Source organism: Solea senegalensis, linkage group LG18 (assembly GCF_019176455.1).
Source record: "Solea senegalensis isolate Sse05_10M linkage group LG18, IFAPA_SoseM_1, whole genome shotgun sequence".
Taxonomy (NCBI): Eukaryota; Metazoa; Chordata; class Actinopteri; order Pleuronectiformes; family Soleidae; genus Solea; species Solea senegalensis.
The window spans coordinates 17,039,250-17,061,712 of NC_058041.1; the positions used below are offsets into that span (position 1 = coordinate 17,039,250).

General features: G+C 41.4%; 2 protein-coding genes across 7 annotated transcripts in view; one reads left to right on the forward strand and one right to left on the reverse strand.

The window, feature by feature from the left end:
• Positions 1-1,348: 1,348 nt before the first annotated feature.
• Positions 1,349-22,463, reverse strand: part of si:ch73-103b11.2 (myosin phosphatase Rho-interacting protein) — a 33,398-nt gene continuing 12,283 nt past the window's right edge. For 2 of the 6 annotated variants that reach the window (XM_044013579.1, XM_044013582.1), the window contains 12 exons: positions 19,385-19,494; positions 10,777-11,500; positions 10,569-10,685; positions 6,226-6,373; positions 5,375-5,480; positions 4,542-4,701; positions 4,340-4,450; positions 4,162-4,248; positions 3,904-4,066; positions 3,724-3,809; positions 3,486-3,566; positions 1,349-2,279 (listed from right to left, as the gene is read on the reverse strand). In XM_044013579.1, the coding sequence (XP_043869514.1) occupies positions 3,534-3,566; positions 3,724-3,809; positions 3,904-4,066; positions 4,162-4,248; positions 4,340-4,450; positions 4,542-4,701; positions 5,375-5,480; positions 6,226-6,373; positions 10,569-10,685; positions 10,777-11,500; positions 19,385-19,494 (1,845 nt within the window). In that variant the 3' untranslated portion in view covers positions 1,349-2,279; positions 3,486-3,533. Of the gene's footprint in view, positions 2,280-3,481; positions 3,567-3,723; positions 3,810-3,903; positions 4,067-4,161; positions 4,249-4,339; positions 4,451-4,541; positions 4,702-5,374; positions 5,481-6,225; positions 6,374-6,828; positions 10,268-10,568; positions 10,686-10,776; positions 11,501-19,384; positions 19,495-22,463 lie in introns of those variants that run through there. The other 4 variants (XM_044013581.1, XR_006358227.1, XM_044013577.1 and 1 more) reach the window with 4 other exon arrangements.
• LOC122759070 (tripartite motif-containing protein 16-like) lies at positions 15,203-17,079 on the forward strand. Its single transcript, XM_044013583.1, has one exon. It carries the CDS (start codon positions 15,216-15,218, stop codon positions 16,896-16,898), a length of 1,683 nt encoding a protein of 560 aa, XP_043869518.1. The 5' UTR covers positions 15,203-15,215; the 3' UTR covers positions 16,899-17,079.

Here is a 22,463-nt window from a genome sequence, read left to right on the forward strand (position 1 = left end):
GGTAAGAAGTGTTTCTGTTTCTTTATAACAATAATCATAATAATATATAATAAAAGAATGATTTTGATTATATTGTGTGAGAGAAATGGACTGTGATTTTGTTTGAACATGAATTCATCGCCTTTCTGCAGAGATGATCGTTATTATCATTTAGAGTCTACTTAAGGGATTAACTAAGGGACTGTCCTGTTTAGCCTGAAATGGCAAAGGTGAAGTAGCCTTGAGCTTAAACCTTTGTCCTTGAACCCCGTGTCTAACAAACTCCAGAATACAGCTGTCTATCAAAGACCAAACCTGCCATAATTATAAAGAAAGAAAGAAAAGTGCTAATAAATATATCAATTTATAAATATGCAACTTGAATACAATTTATTTACTTTATATATTACTTTTTTTTAAGCTATTCTTTTCTGGTGGGGGAAGAAATGCAATGTGTGTCAATGAAGACCTGATCCTGACCTGATCCTGACCTGATCTTAATGGCAGGGTTATAGAACTCATATCTTCTTTCAACTTTCACTAAACTATTAATGTTGCTGCTTGTGTGCCCGCTCTAGAATTATTAGTGTTGTAGTCACACATCACGTGAGACCGTGTGCTTCTGGTGTTCTAACCTCGAAACCAGACGTTGGCGCGTTTCTTGAAAGTTCCTTAAGTTTGTCTTTTCTGTCCCCCTATGGGATGGGCGGTGGCTGAAGGCGGGGGGGACCTTGGTGGTCCGACCCTCCGCTGCAGAAGCTGGCTCTAGGGATGTGGAACATCACCTCTCTGGCAGAGAAGGAACCTGAGCTGGTGCACGAGGCTCGCTTTGATACAGGGGTTGTTCCCCTCTTTAAGAAGGGAGACCCTTTTAACCCTCACACAAACATGAACAAAGAAAACATAATAATATAAATCTATTGCTTGACATATGCATGACTCGCTCCATCTGACCTGCAAGTTGTGCTTTACAGTGCAAATAAGTATTGTTATTAGTCAAGAGGGGTCAGATTAAAAGCTGTGACTTATTCTATTAGCTTTAATGTGAATTATTTGTCTGAAAAATGACTATAGATATCAGATAAATGTACAGTTTATTTGTTGGCCCTTCAGTAACTTGACGCCTGTGTGGCACCCTCGCGTGGAAACGGTACACACTCGGAGCGTCATTCTGCTGTGTATCTTTCTTCAGTAGTGAACGTCTTACAATGTCAAGTGCACTGAAATAATGCAGGCTGTGATTTAGTGCCATACAAATGAAAATTGATTTGCTCCAAACGATGAAGTTAAACACCCTGGGTTTGTAATGTGGAAGCTCATTTAGGAAGTTAAGTTTCTTTAAATGCATTAAAAAAAAAATGAAAGCAGATTGAACATTTACACTTCATTAATTTAATATACATTGCAATAAAAATCTCAAAGAAAAATCATATATATATATTTTTCATACATAACTTTTAAGTAACGAACAGGTTAAAAAACAACACACACACAAGGCATGACTCAATTGAGGACTAGATTTTAGTGATAGGTGAGGAAGTGGGCCAAGCTTCAACATTTACAATCTGTAACACCTAATCAGTGGGAGTTACACACATAAACATCCATCTTCTACCGCTTTATCCTCCAATGAGCTGACAGAGGGCGACAGGTGGGGTCATACCCTGGACAGGTCACCAGTCCATCACAGGGACACATACAAACAACCATTCACTCTCTCACCTATGGTCCAATTTAGAGTGTCCAATTGACCTAGTCCCCATATGGCATGTTGAAGGACTGCGGGAGGAAGCCGTAGAAACATCACAGTGTGTGTAGTTTCTAGACGTTTAGATGGTTGGCTGCACGGCGACGATGAACTCACTGTCACTACACCAGGCTGAGTTTAAAAAAGACACAGACATGTTTTAACTCGCACAGATAAGGAAGCTTCCACTCACACTATCGCTGGTACCATAGTACAGCAGATGCAACGTTTAACACGTACCAAACTAACAGATATGGAAAATGTATACCATTCATACTGGGATATATATATTATTCATTATCCGTGTCACAGCTTATCTGACACATTTCCAGGTTGAAAAAAAAAAACCAATATAAAAATAATACTATGTATTTAAAAGAGATGTAATGAAACATGATGGAAGCAGCAAGCCCGTGATCAGAACTGAACACTCTAACTGTTTCTTCACGAGCAAATACTGCTTGATTGTACCAACCACCAGGAAGTCACACATGAGTGACATAAAGAAGCATTGCTTCATGCACTCCTGCAGAGTTAGTCCCTCCTTCAGGCTCTGTTAAAGAGAAGAAAAAGAAAGAGAGAAAGTGTTATTATTAATAATGAAATTCAGTCATTCAGGAATATCATCATGGACACACAAACAAAAAACTTCTTCCAAGGATTCAAGACAAGAATCATCAGAAGTCTCATCCCTTAAAAAGCCGAGCAAGTCACATTTATCTTTGTTACCTCAGGGAAATGTGATTCTGTCCTCTGTGGACTCTACTTCTACTAACTCATTTGGACATAAACATGAATGTCTCTCAATAAGACGACAGAAAACACTGAACTTTATTACATATACTGACTGTTAAGTTTAAGGGAACATATCTTTTCACATACAAATATGTTGATGACACAAATATTACAGAAATAAAGTTTACATTAATAGAGCAAATGTTTGGTGTGAGATGTTTTGCACGTGCAGTAGAAGTCAAATTCTTCTTTAAGATGATATGAGACTTCATACGTGGAGTAACCAGGAACAGTCTGAATAAAACAACACTTTTAGAATACACAAAACAGTTAGAGGCCCTTTTTTTAACCTCAGCCACTTTCTCCCTCGCCACGCTAACTGCTAAGCTAAGCCCACATTTGAACACATTTTATCGTCAAGTTGTCCAAATCAAACAGAAGTGGCACACAGGCGCCCTCTAGTGATACTTGGAGAGAAAATTAAAAAGAACTCCTCCACAGAGACACATCATCTTTCTGACCCACTGCAGTATTGTTATACTGATTGTTGTCACCAGTGCAGTATAAACACTGACCATACATTAGTTTTTGCTTATGACTTCAGATGACCTAGAAACCTAATCCTGGAGACCTAATCCTAACCTTAACCTTAACCTCACCCTGACCTTAGTCTAATAAAACATGTCTTGACCTTAAAATGTATGTATATACATACATATATACACACTGTATATATACACATATATGTGTGTATATATATATATATATATATATACATATATGTGTGTATATATATATATATATATATATACACACATATATGTATATATATATATACATATATGTGTATATATACAGTGTGTATATATGTATGTATATACATACATATATACACACTGTATATACACACATATATGTATGTATATACACATACACGTATCTGAGATGTCAGAACGAGCAGGTGATAGATACCGTGTCTAAGAATGGATGTGTGGACACTCAAAGACATTTTTACTATACCTACAGCGCATCTTGGTGCAGGGGTTAAGGCGTTCACCCCACAACTGGAGTGTCAGCTGTCCCATGAGACCTGTGCAGTGACAGTCTGATGGACAAAAGAGACAAAAGTGATGGGACAAGTGAGCCTAAACACACCACATCACACAGGATAATACAACAAGCATATGTGTGTGTGTGTGTGTTAGCCGTTAGGTAAAATACTAGTGAAGAAAGAAAAATACTGTGTTGAAATGAACACTGACCTTTGACCTTATTCTTCTCAATTGTTTGGAGGTTGCTGCTTTATCTTTTTTAATAAAATCTGGATTACTTTTTGACTTCATGATGTCTAAAAAAAGGGGGGATATGTTGTAATTAGTGGAGAAGAAATAACACGAACTGAAGTATGATTGAATTATTAAGAGATGAACTTGAACGTATACCATATCCAGATGTCATGGCTTCATCGACACTCCTTCCACCTAAAGCTTCTGTGGCTGTCAGTAACTTCTTCTTCAGTTTGCTGATGTCAAAGTCAGCTTTTGCTTTCACGATGCTGAGCTCTGTGTAAATGTCCTTATATTTGTCTGTGGCATATTTCTTGTCCTGGTGAAATGCAAATCAATGGAAAGGTCATTTTGTTGAATTTTCTGTTTAAAGACATGACATAAATGTTGTTTAGTTTAGTTCGTTTTTCTTACCCTTAAAGCAGACTGCAATTCATCTTTCAAAGAGTGGATTTCCTGTTTCAGATACTGGATCTCTGACTCCTTAATGCGCAGCAACACCTTCAAGATGTAGACAGAAATGCACAAGATCACAGCCCTAATCATTAGTGTGTGTGTGTGTGTGTGTGTGTGTGTGTTGTGTTAACACTACCTCTAGTTCATACACATCTTTGCCCTGGGTAAGTGAGGACAACGATGTTTCCCCAGTGACACGTGAACGCTTCTGCGTGATCTCTGCAGTCAGCTGATTGTTTAATTCCTGCTGGACAGAGGAGACTTACACTGGATTACTTGAGACACAATGTGTTTGTATGTGCTGCATACACAGTACGTGCACGGAGGAACATTCAAACCTGATGGTCAGCATTCAGTTCCTGGTTATATCTCTGACACTGCCTGAGGGCCTGCCTTTCAGCCTCCAGTGCCTGAGCAAGGTGAGCATTCTCCAGACATTTCTGAGAATACTGCTCTGACAACACGTCCAGTTCTCTCTGGATGGACTGTAGCTCCTCTCTGCGCAGTCATGGAATCAGAGGAGCAGATATCAGCGAGCGGCTCTTCATGTACCTCAACCACAAAAGAGAATGGACTTTCCATCTTGTTAGTGACTTTTCTAAATAGTCGTCGTTATAAACTTGATCCCTGAGTAAAACATGTAATTCAAGATACATAAATGAACGTATGATGAGTGATAGAACGATGCGCTGCACGCTGTATGAAAATGTGAGTGAATGTGTGAGTGGCAAAAACTGTAGTTCACAGCAGCTTTGAGTGGTCATCATGTCTAAAACATCCCTATAATAATACAGACCATCATGAGTGTACATCTTAACACAAGTCACAAGCCACCACTAGACATCATAAGATCAGTGGAGTTGTAAGGCTTTTTCATCAGTGTGTGAACTCTCCTGGCAAAAGCTGGAAAAGAACAAAGAAAAAGTTTTGCCTCCACCAAGGATTTTGGACCTGTCAGTTTGATGATGAGCAGCAGAACTCAAACTAGTAGTAGTGGATGGATTTTAAATAACATGTTTGGGATGGAATCTGAACTCAGATTGTCTAATCAATTATCGATCTTATACGATTATGTGAAAGTATTGACGCGAAGAGAAACTGAGTGGCCTTGGTGGATGTGTGAGCCCCTTAAAAGTGTTCTCTTGTAGAAGACGTAATTAAGATATCATACTCATATTGTAAGTGAAGCTCATCGATGTCAGAGTTCAGTCCACTCAGGTGGGAGCGCTGGGACTTCTCCATTTTCTCCTTTTGTGCATTTTTCATAGCTTCAATAGCTGTAGTAAAGACAGATAAGCCATATTTAGCAATATTATGATAGTATTATTATTATTATGATGCCTATATAGGGCTGGGTTATAAAGATTTTTTTCCTGATTCAAATTGTTTTTGTTTGGAAGATCCAATATCGACTCATAAAATCATTAGATTGATCTTTTCACCTGTTTCTGAACAAATCTCATGAGAAGATTGTGGTCACGTGAGACTTGACCATGATCGTCTCGCGTTACCTCGATAAATGGTGTACAACCAGAAACGTCTTCTTGCCACTTCTCAGATGCTTTGGTGTCATGATTGTCTGATCAGGTGGACATTTTAGTTAGTTTGTGTCCTCTGTTTTCTTCTGATGAGCAAACAAGGGCATGGACTCACAGCACCCTCTTCTGGACAAGTCTATTACTTTAAAATGTTTGGCAATGGTAGGATTTTGAATTGAAACAGGTTTAGAGTTTGAATTATCATTTACAACGTTACTGCAGAATTGCACAGGGTGGTCATTTTTTATGGACACGTTTAGAGAATTTTAGACCATTTGCGTTAGTTTTGTGATTCTATGTCTTTCATAGCCGAGAAAAAATGGAATGGAATGGAAAGTGAAATATCTCTCACTGAAATGAAATGAATCAAATGAAATCGAAAATTTAAATCAGGATCTCATGAATTGAAATGATTCAGGAAAAAGAGCCCAGCCCTATGCCTGCACTATGATACGCTTGTTTCGAGTATAATACATCTCATTACCAGCAATTGTTGCAGCAGTTTCCTCAGCCAGCAGTCTTTCTCGCTCCTCCATCAGTTTGGAAATCTCTCTCTGATGGTGCCTCTGCAGGTCTTCTATCACTCTCTGGTGTGTTTCTTCCATTGTAGCAAACCCACGTTCACATGTGGACTACAGAGGGAAAGGGACATCATTCTGGTCATCACATGGTTACATTTGTGCACATTTGTTACCGTTCTGTGCCATGTCTAATACTAGTTCACTCATTGTGTCATGCAAAGTCAGTGATAGAGCCGTGCAAGGTTTTAACAAACACAACTATGTAAAAGCCGCAGAGTCTGACAAGAGCGTATTTTTGGAGAAGCTTCTTCCCTCTTGAAAATGGGAGATGGTTTATGGTTATTGACTACTTCATTTTGCCCAAATGAAGTAGTAACATTGGGAGGAAATTGTATTGTGTTTATTGTAAGAAAGCACTTTCCATTGAATATTTGTGGGGATTTTTCAGTGTGAACTAAGGTGTTGAACTGAAAATGCCATTCCTACACCACACTGCAAACATGGCTGAAAGTCTAATGCTAATGCTACAAATAGCTGCCTTAGGGTAATAGTGAAAGAGCAAAAACCTTAAGACTGTCAAAGTCTCTCTGGTCTTTCTCTCTCAGGCTGGACACGTCTCCATCGAGGTGGTTGTTCTCCATTTCGAGCCGCATGAAGTTCATCTCTGTCTCCAGGTCCTGGATCCGTTCCTTCAGAAACCCTATTGAGTCCATCTTGGACACATGTTGCGCATCCTCCATTGGTATAACACCTTTGTTGTCCTGTAGGACCTCTTTACTGCACGGAATGGTTTCCACAAACTGAGACAGTAACTTTTCTATCTCTTTTCTATGATTGTGCTGAAGCTCACAGATCCATTGCTCAAAGTGCTCCTCCAGTTTCTTCACATGATGCTTGTGTCGCTTCTTCACAGTATCTACGTCTATCAGCAGAACCTCCAACTTTCGTTGGCCATCAGCAACTATATCCATGATATCCAGTGTTGTCAAAGCTTGGTGAAGCTGCTTCAACTCTTCAGGGTGCTCCTTGTTATGCTCCTCCAGGAGGGCCAGATGCTCCTGCTGCTGGTAGAGCCGGTTCACACGTTTGCAGATCTCACTCTTAAGTGTTTGAATCTCCATTTGTAGAGTGGTCACTGTCTGTGAGAACCTCAGACGCCCCTCCTGTAAAATGGCTTCATACTTCTCTTGAATTGCACTAAGATTGTGAGCCTGCTGCTGAACAACAGCATCCATGTTCTGACTTGACTGACCCAACTCTTGTTCATGTGTGGCCTGTAACCTGCATGCAGCACAGGCCACCTGAGCGTGGGTACGAGCTTCACGCAAACACAGAGAGCTGCTTAAATGATGATGTGAATTGTGGTGCCTGAAAAGACCAGGGGTCATTTTAACCTGTCCAGGATGGTTTACACCACTTTCTATCTCTTGGGCATATTTATGGAGGATTGCTGCTTGCCTCTGAAGCTCTTTAGCAAGGTCATCATGCGCATTTTGGAGTAGCTCAATGGAGTCATCACCAAAAGGGACAATTCGTACAGCCAAGTGTCTGCCTACAGTGTTCTCAGCCAAGTCTCGAGCTGCATCCATTTTAATCTGCTCCATGTAAGGAGCAACGTCAGGGGCATGAATGTCAGCTAACTTTTGTTTACTAGAGAAAAACCTATTTTCGACTTCCTTCCTTACATTTTTCAAATCAGGGCTTTTGGAAGCTTGAATAATTGCTCTCAGAGCCATTTCCCTTTGATATAAGTTACTAAAAGCTTCACTTAACTCTAAGCAAAGTTCAAGATTTTGAATTTTTGAGTAGACAAGCTCTGCTTTCGTTAAAGTGTTAAAGATAGTGGCATCAGCATTTACACTTCTGTTTTTGGATTTAGCGTCATCTGTTTCAAATATCTCCGTTTCCTTCCAGAGGGCACTCTCTGGAACCTCTGAAGTTTGATTTTGGACACCTGCTGTATGCTCTTGCATCATTTGTCCTCGTTGGATGTGCAGCGATGCTTTGAACAAATCCTTTTCTATACCTGACAGTGAACGTAGCTGTGAAACAGCGGCGTCATGAGAGCCAAGGAGAAAAGCTCTGACTTTGCTCTGACTGTTTTCCACACACGCCAAAGCATTCATATAGTGGTTATTGGCAGCACTACTTTGTGTCGTACTACCACAACAAAACTCTTTTCCTAAGTAATGGTTATTTTCTTTTGTCATCCTGAGATCAGTCTTTGTCATGTCATCTATCTGGGAAGATCGCTGCTCCTCTAAATGATGTGTAATGGAGATAAACTTCTCCGGGTCATTAGTACGTGGCATATCAGAAGAGATATTGCGTGCAGTCAAAGCACTGCACACATGGCCTCTGACCACGCCCTCTAAGTTGATGATTTTTTTACACTGAATTCTGGAAAAACATTTATTTGACTCCTTATCATCTGGGGGTTCCTCTGTCTTGGGTGTACGCTCTGTGTTCGGTGATGAGGAGGGTGACGTATTAAGTCTTCCCCTCTTGCTCTGTTGTGGAGTTTGCTGTCTTTCCATGTGACGATCAGCACAGCCCAACTGCAGGGCATTGAGATGCTGCTCTAGCTCTGCATTATGGTCCTCGGCAACCACAAGCATGGATTGCAGATTCTTGTCACCACTACAGGGCTCAATCTTTTCTGCGAGACGTTGACTCAGTTGACAGAGAAGCTCCTCCTTCGCTTGCAACTTCTGTTCTGTTTGCTCCAAGCTGTTGCTAAGAACCGTCATTTTAATAAGTGCCTCTTTTAAGTCCCTTTCCCTGTGTTTCACCAGCCTCTCGTATAGATCTTTAGTCTGTCGGATCTCTTCTTCTTTTTCTCCAAGGAAGTGGCTCATTTTTTGGAACTCCAGGGTAGCTCTCTCACATGAGTGCTGCAGTGTGTCGTATTCAGCTTCTTCATTTTCCGGATATTTGCAGAATTCATTCACCTCACAGTCTGTGTCTGCAGTCGGGTTGAGAAGCTCCTGACAGCAGGAAGTGAGATGGCATTTCTCTTCTACCCTATGCATACTCTTTCTCAGTGTTTCAACCATGTCTATTTTCTGGGTCAGTTCCTTTTCTAACTTCAACATTTTCTCCCTGTATTCGTTCCCTTGTGAGTTCTGCCCAGTTCTGAGCAAAGCTCTTACCTGATGCCCAGCTTTCAGCACACTGTTCTCTAGCTCTTTTTCTACCATGTCCGCCTGAGATAATCTTCCACAGAGACTCTGTCTTTGCCCATCATGACTTCCTTGCACGCTGTGCTGCTCCTTACTCAGGCACTCTTCCTTCACAGCCTGGCTCTCTTCAGTAGCACAAGGTCTAGCAGTTACGTCTTGAAGTCTCTCCTCCGACCTTTGTACCTCTCTCATGTGCCTATGGGCCTGGTTCCTCTCCAATAGGCAGGCCTCTAATTCACGTCGTCTGTCCTCACTGTCCTTTAGCTGGACACATGTGGTGGCTTCACTTTGTCTATATTCTACTTTTTGTTCCTTTGAATGCTCCTGTTCTAACGCATTGTGCATTCGAGTCATAGCCTGTTCACTCGCCAAGATTTGAGCCATCAAAAATGTTAGTTCATGCTGCAGAGCCTGAATATCTGCCGCGTGGTGGTCTACAGCATCTTGAGCATTAGTGTTGCTTCTGTTTGATCTCTGGATCTGCTGCGGAGCAAGGTCTTGCTTGTGCGTTCGGGTTTCCAAGTCACCCCGCAAATCTTGATTAAGTTTGTGCGAGTGCTGCCATCTGTGTGATGGAGATGAAGGGGGTGTTGTCGTCTTGGAAAAGATTGATGAGACAGTTTCATTAATGACATAAACTTACTTTCCCTGCCATACATGGGAGAACCACATCTCTGAGCCTACCAGGAGGCTATCGGTCAAGTTTTTTTCAACTGAAACTAAAAGGTGACTGATAATTGCAGATAATTAATGAAAAAGAAAAGTTAATGTATGCAATTCTGGCATGCAGATATTAAGTGTGGATTTGACATACACTAAAAGCACAGATGGGAGGGCCTATTGATTGAGAGCGTTACCTTTAGCATGTAAAATCAATCAATGGTTTTCTCAGAAGATGTGGAACTCGATAAAAACAGTTAGTGAATTATCATGCCAGAAACACTACAAACATGCTTCAAAGTCTGAGAATAAGCACCCACACCTGTTTACCGGTTTATATGTATTTGCTGCAACTTATAATATTCAACTATCATGAGGCAGTGCACTGAATAATAAATCAGGTACTGCTGTACTACTATGTGAATACTATGTTGTTAACCTTGTGTTACGGATGATTGTAGTACCTGTAATACATAGCCCTCTCTGGCACTCAGTTCTCTTCGAAGTGCATCTTCCAGCTTCTCTTTTAAAATGGTGTTCTGCTTCTGTAGTTGATCCAGCTCAGTCTGCTTCTGTCCCAACTGTACAAAGAAATATGAATCAAAGAAAGTCACACGACGCTCTGATAAACAAATATAATATAGCATACATGGCCACATTCAGTAAACACACCTGTTTGTCCAGCAGCACGACGAGCTCATGGGCAGGTAGTCTGGCAGAGGTTCCTAAGACTGTGGTGATGGGCACTTGCTTCTCTTCTCTCAGAGGTGTTGTCTCCACCTGATGCCATCGCTGCTCAATCTCTTCAAGGACAACTGAGGGTCTGTCGTCCTTATCTTCATCAATATGATGCGAGGATGTAGGGTGGTGCGCTTCCTTCTTCCCTTGCTCTCGGATTTCAGGTAAAGGTATCACGTTGTTATTCAGAGTTGATGTCACGGTCACAGTAGCAGTATTTGGCACGTTGTTTGCACATGTGCTGTGTAGCTGGATACCCCTCCTGACATTCTCCCTTCCTGTTGTTGAAAGTGGGTGAGCAACTGATACAGAGGTTTGGAAGGAGGAGGTAGAGCCAGGAGAGGATGCCGACGAGAACGAGGAAGGAGAGGAGGGAGGACAAGATGAGGAGGTTGTGGAGCTGAGGTCAACTGTGTCTCCTTGTGCCTTCACAGGCTTTTCTGTCTGTTCCATCTTCAAGTCAAAGCAATCACAGGTCTCAGAGCATCCCTCTAGTTTGTGCTCACAAGCTGCAGTTTTACAGAGCTCAGGGGAAAGCACAGAGGATTGGTTACCAGGTGGTTGTCTGTGGCCCTCTGGGACGAGGCTCTGCTCAACGGTCACCTGGAGACACGGCTTCAACATCGTTTGGGTTTTTATCTTCTCATCAGAGAGCGACCTAAATAAAGACAGCATATAGAAAAGTCATATTGGCACACTTAACACACATAACTTGACATTTATATTTAATGGATACACTACCGTAAGCTATTTTACATAAATAAGAAAATTCATAAAACAATATTACTGACAAATCCGATCATGCAGCATCAGTTCATTTGCAGGGTAGAGCAAGATGAATTTAAGACTTTTGCAAATGAAAATATCATTTATCATCATCACATACCTGCCTGTGTAAGAAACTGTGATGGGAAATGTTAATGACTGCCAACATCCAAAGGAGTGAAAACAGGACTAACTGGATATTTTTGGTAGATAATTGTGGTCATTTCACATCTGACTTAACTGTGGTGGAACCCAGGAGTTGGGTCATTGCTCATAGTATTGGAGGTAGTTTATTGATGGTTATTAAATGCACTGGCATCACCTACCTGTGGTCATAAATGCACTCCCATTGCTCTTGTTAAGTCTCCTTGAAAAGGAAGAAAAAGCAGCATTGTAAAGGAGAGACAGATAGGAGGGTTTCCTCTACTTTGACACAGACGACTTCCTTCACTAACCATCTGCCATCCCTGTCTTAAGTTTGTCTGTGTAGACTGTCATTCATCCAGGTCATTGTTATCCAGATCACAGAGTTAGTAGCAACTGGACTGGATGTTTTTCTTGAAGACTTTTCATCTCTCCTCCAAGAGGCTTCTTCAGTTTATAAAACTTCAAGTCCAGTTGCTTTTGACCCTATGTCTTACATGTGTCCTCAAAAGAGTTCAGACTTGACAAGAAGGATGGGAATGAAATCATCTGACCTCAGGAGACTCTTGGACTCTACTGATCACATCCCACCTGAGTTCCACCATAGTTCATTAATAGCTGAAGAAGCCCTCTTCTACAAGAAGTGAAATATTACAAATACAACTTGAGTTCCTTGAAGGAGGGGAATTAATATGGGATACCACACACCTGCATGGCCAGATTGAAAATATAACATAACAAAATAAATGTGTTTATTTTCACTTCACAATTTTACAAATTTGTTAAAATGTCTATTACAGAGCACTTCACCTTTGAGAAGATATCCTGCCAACCTCGTTAGACATAAGTGAACAAAATGACAAAGTCAGAGGGAGGGTTGAATAGCCATCTCAGCTGAGCTAATCAACCCCCCCTCTGACCTTGTAATTGACAACACAACAACAACAGAGGTGATTATTCTACGACAAGGGAAGCTCAGCTTCCTCTAAAATGTTGTCAATTATATACTGCGTTGTGTGTGTCACTAGTTCGTTCAGCTGTTTATCACGAATGACGAATTGCCTTAGATGATTTTTCGTATTCCCGTAGAAGCTTCCTCATTAAAACCACTTGAAACTCAGCTTCAACTGTTCCTATGGGACAGCACAGAACAGGTTTTTTTAACTGCTGTGAACTCAATGGTGATTGGACAAATGCGGCAAAAATGTCACTTCCACGATGTTCAGCTTCTCTCAGAGTCAATGGGGCAGTGGGCAGATGCGGATGCTGGGCTTCTGCATGAAGACTGGAGGAACTGTCTGAAAGGCAGTTTTTGATTGACGGAGTTGCAGAAACATACACCTCAAATCCAGAAGACTAACTTGGTTTATGAATATCATTGCAGCGAGGAAGGCACTGCTCTGATATAGAGGTACACACTTTGGACAGAGAAGACAAATAGTTTGATGCCTCGTGTTTGCTCGTTGTGTGAATTGTTGCGTTTCTCTGTTTTTGATGATGTTGTCTATGTACAGTGTCTTGAGATAATGTATGTTGTGATTCCGCAATATACAAATAAAATCTAATTTTACTGAATCGTTTGTAAGAGGAGTAAAGGAAGTCACTTACAATGTTGTTGTTTTTTGTCTTCCTAGGAAACTTATGTGCGCATTAGAGCATGAATACCCAAGTGCTGCTGATAAGTAGTAAGGTGTGTGGCTTGTGTGTATGTGTGAGTGATTGGGTTGAATGAGGTTATAACTGTGTGCGTACGAGGAGTTAGTGTTGTCAGATTTGTTGTTTTTTTTTGTCCAGAAACTGAAGTTTAGTGCCTCTCACTCTCCCTGCACCAAACCCCATAGAGAAAATTGTGATTTTAACGTCATAGCACACAGGAGTGTGAAATCGTCCACTCAGATCGACCTCAGTGACACAAAGTGAACACACGAGGCAGCAGAGGACCAGCAGCTTCTGCGTCCCCACAAGCTAAAAACAATGATTTTCTCTACGGACTTTGGTGCAGGGAGAGAAACTTCCGTTTTGAGCCACTAAATGCTTTTAAAGTGCCAGATAAAGTACTACCAGAGGAATCTCTCGTACCACTAGTGGTACACGCACCATAGGTTCAGAACCTAAGCCGGTGTATGTTTTATTGTAGAATTTTGACCTTCAAATAATGCCTCCCAGATTATGGTTGTTGCTGCCTTCACTTACATCAGGGTGAATGTCACGTGAGTCAAAACCTGAGTGGGTCTGAATCGCTCAAAAACTTTGTTTCGGGTTGGCGCCAGGATGTGACGTGAGTTTCTCTTCCTCACAACTAGAACAGGTTTGATCTCTGATCAAAACAACATGTGACACGACAGGGGGCGGAGCCTGTCGGCTCTGGCACTTCTCCACCTGTTGGCTCCTCCTCCTCCCATAAAGCATAAAGCACAATTACAACAACCATCGCTGCCCAAAGTGCTGTACACTGGCAATACAAAATGTCAACAAAGTTAAAATACATAGTTAAATTACAAACAATAGCAATAACCACAAAATAAAAATAAAATCCTGCTCAGCTTGTGCTGAAGGCCCTTGTAAACAAATGAATGGAGAAGAAGGCAAATGTCCTTGTAAACAGCTGAGGACACCCTACATCGGGCAGAGGTCGGTGTGGAGGATGCCATTCTCTACCTCCTACACAAAGCCCACTGTGGTCAGCAACATCAGAGCTCCTCAGGGGACTGTGCCTTCTCCCATCCTCTTCACTCTTCACTGCGGACTTCTGCTACAACTCTGAAACGTGTCACATCCAGAAATTCGCAGACGATACGGCCATCATGGGGTGTATCAAAGACAACGAAGAGGAAGAGCAATATAGGAGCCTGTTGAGGAACTTTGTTGCCTGGTGCCATATTAACAACCTGCAGCTCAACACCTTAAATAACAAGAAACTGGTCATCGACTTCGGGAGGGACAGACCCAGTTCGAGACCAGGAATCAAACTGTACAACTCCTCATTGGGGGGGAGGAGGGTGAACAAAACAAGCAGTACGAACTAAACAACTGTCCATAATCACAACTCACAAAAATGTGCAATAACCACAACAAAAACTCATAAAAACATGTGCAATAAAACCTTGGGCAATATGGGGTAAATTTATGTGTGTATATATAGAAGTATATGTATATGCATGTATGTATGTATACATATACATATATACTGTATATGTATACATATATATATTATATGCATAGGGTATTTTTATCTTATATCTTTATTTTACTATATTATATTATTCTATATTTTATGGTGTTTGGTACCTGGGGTGTTTTTCTTTCCTCCCTAAGGGATTAATAAAGTCGTCTGTCTAACAGCAGCCTGACGAGCGCTTACTGGATCCGTCAGGCTACGCCCACTGCCGTGTCACATGTTGTTGAGATCAGAGCTCAAACCTGTTTGACTTCTGAGGAAGAGAAACTCAGACAGTGGTAGTGAAATGGCAGGAGTTCAGCTGCACACAGAAACCTTGTCTTGTTCCATCTGTTTGGATCTTCTGAAGGATCCGGTGACTCTTACCTGTGGACACAGCTTCTGTAAGAACTGTATTAAAGACCACTGGGACTCAGAGGAGCAGAGGAGTAGGATCTACAGCTGCCCTCAGTGTAGAAAGACCTTCAAACTGAGGCCTAAACTGAAGAAAAACGTCATGTTAGCAGATTTAGTGGAGGAGCGGAAGAAGACTGGACTCCACGCTGCTCCTGCTCATCACTGCTATGCTGGCGCTGAAGATGTGGCCTGTGACGTCTGCACTGGCAGGAAACGTAAAGCTCTCAAGTCCTGTATGTTTTGTTTGGTCTCTTACTGTGAGAAACATCTCCAGCCTCATCATCAATCACCTGCATTTAAGAAACACAAGCTGGTGGAGCCCTCCAAGAACCTCCAGGAGAACCTCTGCCCTCGTCACGATGAGGTGAAGAAGATGTTCTGCCGCACTGATCAGCAGTGTATCTGTTATCTCTGCTCTGTGGACGAGCATAAAGACCACGACACGGTCACAGCTGCAGCAGAGAGGACGCAGAAGCAGAGAGAGCTGGATCTGAGTCAAGAAGAAGTCCAGCAGAGACTCCAGGACAGAGACAGAGACATGAAGGTGCTTAAACAGGAGAGGAAGACTCTCACTCTCTCTGCTGATAAAGCCGTGAAGGACACAGACAAGAGCTTCATTGAGATGATGCGTCTCCTGCAGAGGAGAAGCTCTGACGTGAAGCAGCAGATCAGATCCAAGCTGGAAACCGAGGTGAGACGAGTCAGAGACGCTGAGGAGAAGCTTCAGCAGGAGATCACTGAGCTGAAGAAGAGAGAAGCTGAACTGAAGCAGCTCTCACTCACACATGACCACAACCAGTTTCTCCTCAACTACTGCTCACTGTCAGCACTCAGTCCATCGACACACTCGTCCACCATCGACGTCCGTCCTCTGGGACACTTTGAGGACGTGACAGCGGCTGTGGCAAAGGTCAGAGGTCAACTGCAGGACTTCCTGACCGAGACATGGACAAACATCTCACTGGCTGTGGCTGAAGTAGATGTTTTACTGACAGAACCAAGACCAGAGCCAAAGACCAGAGCTGAATTCCTCAGATATTCACAGGAAATCACACTGGATCCAAACACAGTAAACACATGGCTTTCATTATCTAAGGGGAACAGAAAAGTGACATTAATGAATGAAGCTCAGTCTTATCCTCATCACACAGACAGATTCACTGTTTATCTTCAGGTCCTGAGTAAAGAGAGTCTGACTGGACGTTGTTACTGGGAGATGGAGTGGAGAGGAAGAGGAGTTTTTGTAGCAGTGACGTACAAGAACATCAGCAGATCAGGGAGTTCAGATGAATGTGGATTTGGATACAATGACAAATCTTGGGCTTTATTTTGTGAACAAAACAGTTGTCAGTTTGGTCACAACAACATCAGGACTGACGTCTCAGATGTTACAGTCTCCAGAGTTGGACTTTACCTGGACCACAGAGCAGGTCTTCTGTCCTTCTACAGAGTCTCTGACACCATGACTCTGCTCCACAGAGTCCAGACCACGTTCACTCAGACTCTCTATGCTGGAGTTTGTTTTTGTTATTCTTCACCTGGAGACACAGCAGAGTTCTGTAAACTCAAATAGTCTGGAGTTCTTTCAGCAGCAGTGAGTTAAACTCTGAGTTTAAATCTTTAACTTCTCTGCGACAACAATAACATCGACTTTTGAATTTAAACTTTGAGCAACTTTATTGACATAGTTTCTTTCATTTGCTTATTTTGTTAAGTGTAACTATTTGATACATGGTTAAGTGTATTTGATTCACCGTTAAGTGTATTTGATTCATGGTTAAGTGTATTTGATTCATAGTTAAGTGTATTTGATTCGTGGTTAAGTGTATTTGATTTGTGGTTAAGTGCAATTGATTCATGGTTAAGTGTATTTGATTCATGGTTAAGTGTAATTGATTCATGGTTAAGTGTATTTGATTCATGGTTAAGTGTATTTGATTCATGGTTAAGTGTATTTGATTCATGGTTAAGTGTATTTGATATATCAATATCGCATTGACTTACATTCATTTCCTAGAGACTTACTCTAACCTTAACCACAATCACTACTGGCCTAATCCTAACCCTAACCCTAATCCTAATCCTAACCTTAACTTTAACTATAACCTAACCGTAAAACATAACTTCACCTTAAAATGTAGTCATTTATGTTATGGGGACTTGATTTTTGTCCCCATACATATTGGAGATTAGGTTCATTGGATACCGTAGGTGTGAATGTCGGAGTACATAGTTGCCAGAATTGGCTTTCCGGCTGTAAATGTATTCCATGTGTTCTCAATATGTAAACTGAATATGGAATATCAAATAAAATGTACCTTGTTGTTTTTAATGTAATATGTCCCATGAACTTCCTTTAAGTAAATCATTGACATACGAAGTATCCTTTTAAACAAATACCATTGAAATTAACTTCACAACATCCTCCGCCCTGCTGAACTATTCATGGTTCATCTAAATTTATAAAGAATACAGTCCCTGCAGAAGAGCAAACTGCACATGAATGAACAAGACCGTCACAGCCTGAAAACAGCTTTTCAATTCTTCCTAGTTTCCAGGTCTGCCTCTGGGCGCTATCCTCCCTGATGAGTAAGTCTCCAATCTTCTGTGGTTAGGGCTGCGGTGTGTGCCAGTGGTGGGCTGTCTTCAACTTCAGCAAATAATCCTTTTGCCAGCTATTCCAAAAACTAGGTCACGAGTGCTTGTCTGTATCAGCATCTCTGAGTCATTTCTTCCTTGTTCGGCATTGGATGGTGAGTATCAGCAGGAACAGGCTTACGGGGCATGCAGGTAAGTCTCTGAGCAACCAAGAAGTGAGCTGGCGTCAGTGACTGAGGTTCATTCACTTCATCATTACTTACATACCACTGACAAGTACCTCTGTCAGTGGTATGCTTTCCTCCAGCACCCGGTCAAGCTCACCAAAGCTGTCTTCCTTTTGCCAACTGTATTGCCAGCATCTCCCACATACGGTGAATATCTGGGTCTTCCCTTGATAATTCACCGTCCATCTAATTCAGCAGTCTTGTCGCAGAACACCGGTTGTTTTGCTGCTTTTGTTTCAGTCTTTCCACAGGTTGCTCCTCATTGTACCAAAAATGTTGTCGTTTAATCCAATTACGTCCAAAATGACAGTCAGGACTCTGACTTAACATTTAACTGAACTTAAGTGACTCAACAAAGGGAAGAGGGTTTACATGTGTGGGAACGTAGGATAGCTTCTCTGCTAACATCTGCTAAACAAAAACATGCATCATATACTGCTCTATGGTAGCAAAGCATTATGGGAAATGTAGTCCTTCAACACAGGCACTAAATAAGGTTTCAGGGCCTGTAAATACCATTACATATGTTTTTAATATGCAAACTGAATATGGGATATATTCTATCAATTCTTCTTTTTAACCTAATATTTCCCATGAACGTACCAGTATCTTTTAAACAGTCTTCCATTGACTCGGTTGGAGATAATTGCTAAGCTAACAGCTCATCTTAGTCTGCAGATGACTTTCCCTCAGTGGTTAAGAACCAGAAGTATATCCACAGAGGCTTCGATGTAAAGGGCATTCAGGTTCAATAAGGCCTGGCTGCACTCATGGCACAACAATATCTACTTCAGACACATCTGAAATACTCTCAAATGTGCCGTGACAGGGTGAATAGAGGTGTTTTCAGTCAGGTCACACAGGGACATGATAACCTATACTTTATGTATTGTACAGAGTGAATTGACCAAAAGGGAAGTCCAAAGCCATTTGCTCCTGATTTAATGCCTTTGGAATTACCTTGAATGATATCCCATTAGTACTTTATGCTGCAATGTTTCCCTTACATTCATTTAGCAGTAGCACTCAGTCTAGCAAATGTGACAAGTCACTACTCAATGGAAATTAAACAAGAAAGTCAACGTGCTTTGAATGATTAACCATCACAACTCGCAGACAGTGGATCAGTGCTAGAGTGAGTCTTTCAAGTGGAAGATTGACAGATGACTTCACAAGAGAGACATTCAAAGCAAGTAACTAAGAGGGTGAAGAGGGAGTTCTGTGTGGGTATTACCGGGTGATGTCGGGGGCGACAGTAGGCTGCACATTCTTCATAATGGCCTGAATCCAGTTGCGACGGATTCCGGAGGTCATAGCCGACAGTGTGTATGCTCCCTCTTGGCACTGAAAGCAGACAGTCAGGACATTCAAATCATTAACATTGAACGAGAAAACATGTTGATCGAAGTTCCTTTTTGATACAAGATGAATGTAAGCGTGCCTTTAATGAAACTGCATTTTAAGTATACCGAGTTCTGGGATTCTTTGCAAAGCAACCTCTTTTTTCACCACAGTGCATTAAACTGTCAATGGTCTGTGATTATGAAGTGTTTTTCTAGTCTCAGTGAACACTGGAGATGCTAACCCTAAACCATTTCAGCTGCGTCATAAAGACCCATTCATACACACATTCAGACAGCACATCTACATGGAGTATTTTTTTTTTATGCAAGATTCTGTGTGGGGGCCCCTGCCTTGCCAAAATATGGTGGGGGGGCCTCCAAACCCTTTTGAGATGATCTATACACTTTCACAAGTAAGTTGCTTTTCAGAGTAAATCATAAAAGCAGCTCAACAAAAAGAGAAATACTTGTATTGACCAGTGGGGAAATCTCATCACAGCGATGACCTCAGGTAGGTTTTGATGAATTTCAGAAACAGTGCATGTGATCCACAGGTAACTATACAGTTCCTGAATGACGGAGCGAAGCTATAGTGCATTCATATAATCAGAAGGCAAGTTGCTAATTGCCACCAATCACACTTTCAAACCTGTCCTTTAAAGATCCTGTAATGCTAATTTCTTAGTTAGAAAATAGAGGGTGGGAACGTGACAAAATTACACATGCAGAGTAAAGAATTATGGAGTTAAAACGGAAAAAAGTTTAAGTCCAGTAGTCTTCTCAAAAATGTTTAGGGGTGTCGAAAAACATGGGAGCCCTAGTTAGCTCAACTCCTCTTCAAACAGTTTGGATATAAAAGGAGATGGTCGGAGTCGCATTGTGACCATAAGTGTAAATGCATTTCTGAAGAAGAACAGACTCCTGCTGTGAGGCTGCAGGTGCTGCTAAAGAGGAAGAGGGTGGAGGACTGCTGCTAAACTAGCTCTGATCATGTGCAAGATGTCGTTAAACCACCACCAACATGATGAAACATGTTATCGGAGCATTTGTTTATTATTAAAATTCTGTACAAACACTGTTGAAACATGACTCTGCTCTCCACTTGAAGATCAGAGAGAGGTGTGTGAGTGTGTGGAACAGCTGTAGCGGCCACAACCCCACAGTCTCCGGACAGATAATGAATTTGACATGATTTCAAACCTTTTTTATTTTATTTTTTTTATTAAAGAGTTGATGGTGGTGTCAATAACCATGCTAAAAAAAGATGTTGTAGCCTCTTCACATAGGCTCGTCTGAGGCTTCATATGCAAAGTGCTCTTTGCATATGAAGCCTCAGCTCCCCAGCAGAGAATCATTCACTTCTTCAGTTGCCTACATTCACCATTCTGTGTAAGTCGCTTTGGATAAAAGAGTCTGCTAAATGCTTAAATGTGAATGTAAATAAATGTACATTTCAGCAGCTATGTGCCTGAAACAAGCACACCTGGCTTTTAAAGTGAATTACTAACAAATATCTGCCTCGCCACGCCACGGTTTAAGTAGCGTTTCCACTAGCATTAGCACCTGGTAACAGGTACTGTTTTTAATACCTGCTCAGGCGAGGTTCCAAAAGCGAGCTGAGTAGGTAACTATGTGATGATTGGTCAGACTGCCGGCCACTGACTGGCCAGAGTGCGTCACAGGAAGAGACGTCCCACAAAAATCATGCCGAAATGTTGCCGCACTGTAGATCACTTAAAACTACTTAACAATCCTAAAACCGTGGGTTAATCTCCAACAACTACCAGGGAAACCTCTATATTTAACAGAGGAGTCTGGTGTATTTAGGGACAGCACCGGCGATCGTGAGCCGCTGTAGTCTGTGGAGTAGGAGTATGTGCTCCGGAGACGTGTGGACACAAATCAAGCCGAATATTAGATCAGTTGAAACTACTTAACAATCCTAAAAACCTGGGTTAATCTCCAACAACTACAGGAGTCTGGTGTAAAGTCACAAGTCACTTTTTTTGTAGTGGAGAGGCAACCTAATCGTGCCGAGGCGAGGAGAGTAGAGCCGGTGGAAATACGACGAAGTAAAGTCAATTTGACTTACTGTGACATAGCCAGACTTTTATTTTGAACTAGTCACAGGAAAGGACTGCATGTTGCTAAAAGTATGTTGTTGTTGTTTTTACAGCATTTACAGCAATTTGCATATAGATTGGTTTAATAATTATTGTGTTGCTTCATTTATGTGACCTACTGGAAAAAACTGTTGCCCACCTCTTATCTATATGTTTGTTGTCCATGTGACACTAAGAATTCAGTGCAATGCAATGGCCCATCTTTGTGGAGCTGCTGGAAAAATCCAGTTCAGTTCATTTCAATATAATTTTATTTGTATCATGCCAAATCAAATAATATATATTATCTAATGGCACATTACACAGTAAAGCAGAAACCTTACAATAATATGTTGTCAAGTTCAACTGTCGATGCTTGATTGAACATGATTGAATAATATTTAGACTAAACTCAGTCGCCATCTGATAAGATAAGACAAGATATGTGGAATAACTTTGTTTAGAGTCAATTGCATCATTTTTAGTAAAGTAGAAAAGCCTGGTCTTCTTTATCTTTTCGCGGTTGATTCATTCAGCGATGGTGGTGAAAGCTTCCTGTGAAATGTGAAATCTGGAGCTAAAATAGCCTTGTTCAGTCTGTGCTTAGCCTGTCCTGACCAAACCAGGTAAGAGTGATGGTCAGTCAGCTGGATCAATAGGTTGACCATCGTGAAGATGCACCTGCTGCATGTGCTTCAGAAGGAGACGGAGCTGAATGTTAAAAGTCTGTGAGTGTTCATCTATACACTGAAGCTGAATGATGTCACATGATGGAGAAGAGACAGTGGATAGAAATACTGAGGTATTAATACCTCAACACTGAGCCCATGTTGTCCTACTGTTGACTACTCTATTTCTGACGCCAGCA

What these genes read in the sequence shown, in the direction of transcription:
- LOC122759070 (XM_044013583.1), top strand. Translation starts at nt 15,216, where the DNA reads ATGGCAGGAGTTCAGCTGCACACAGAAACCTTGTCTTGTTCCATCTGT.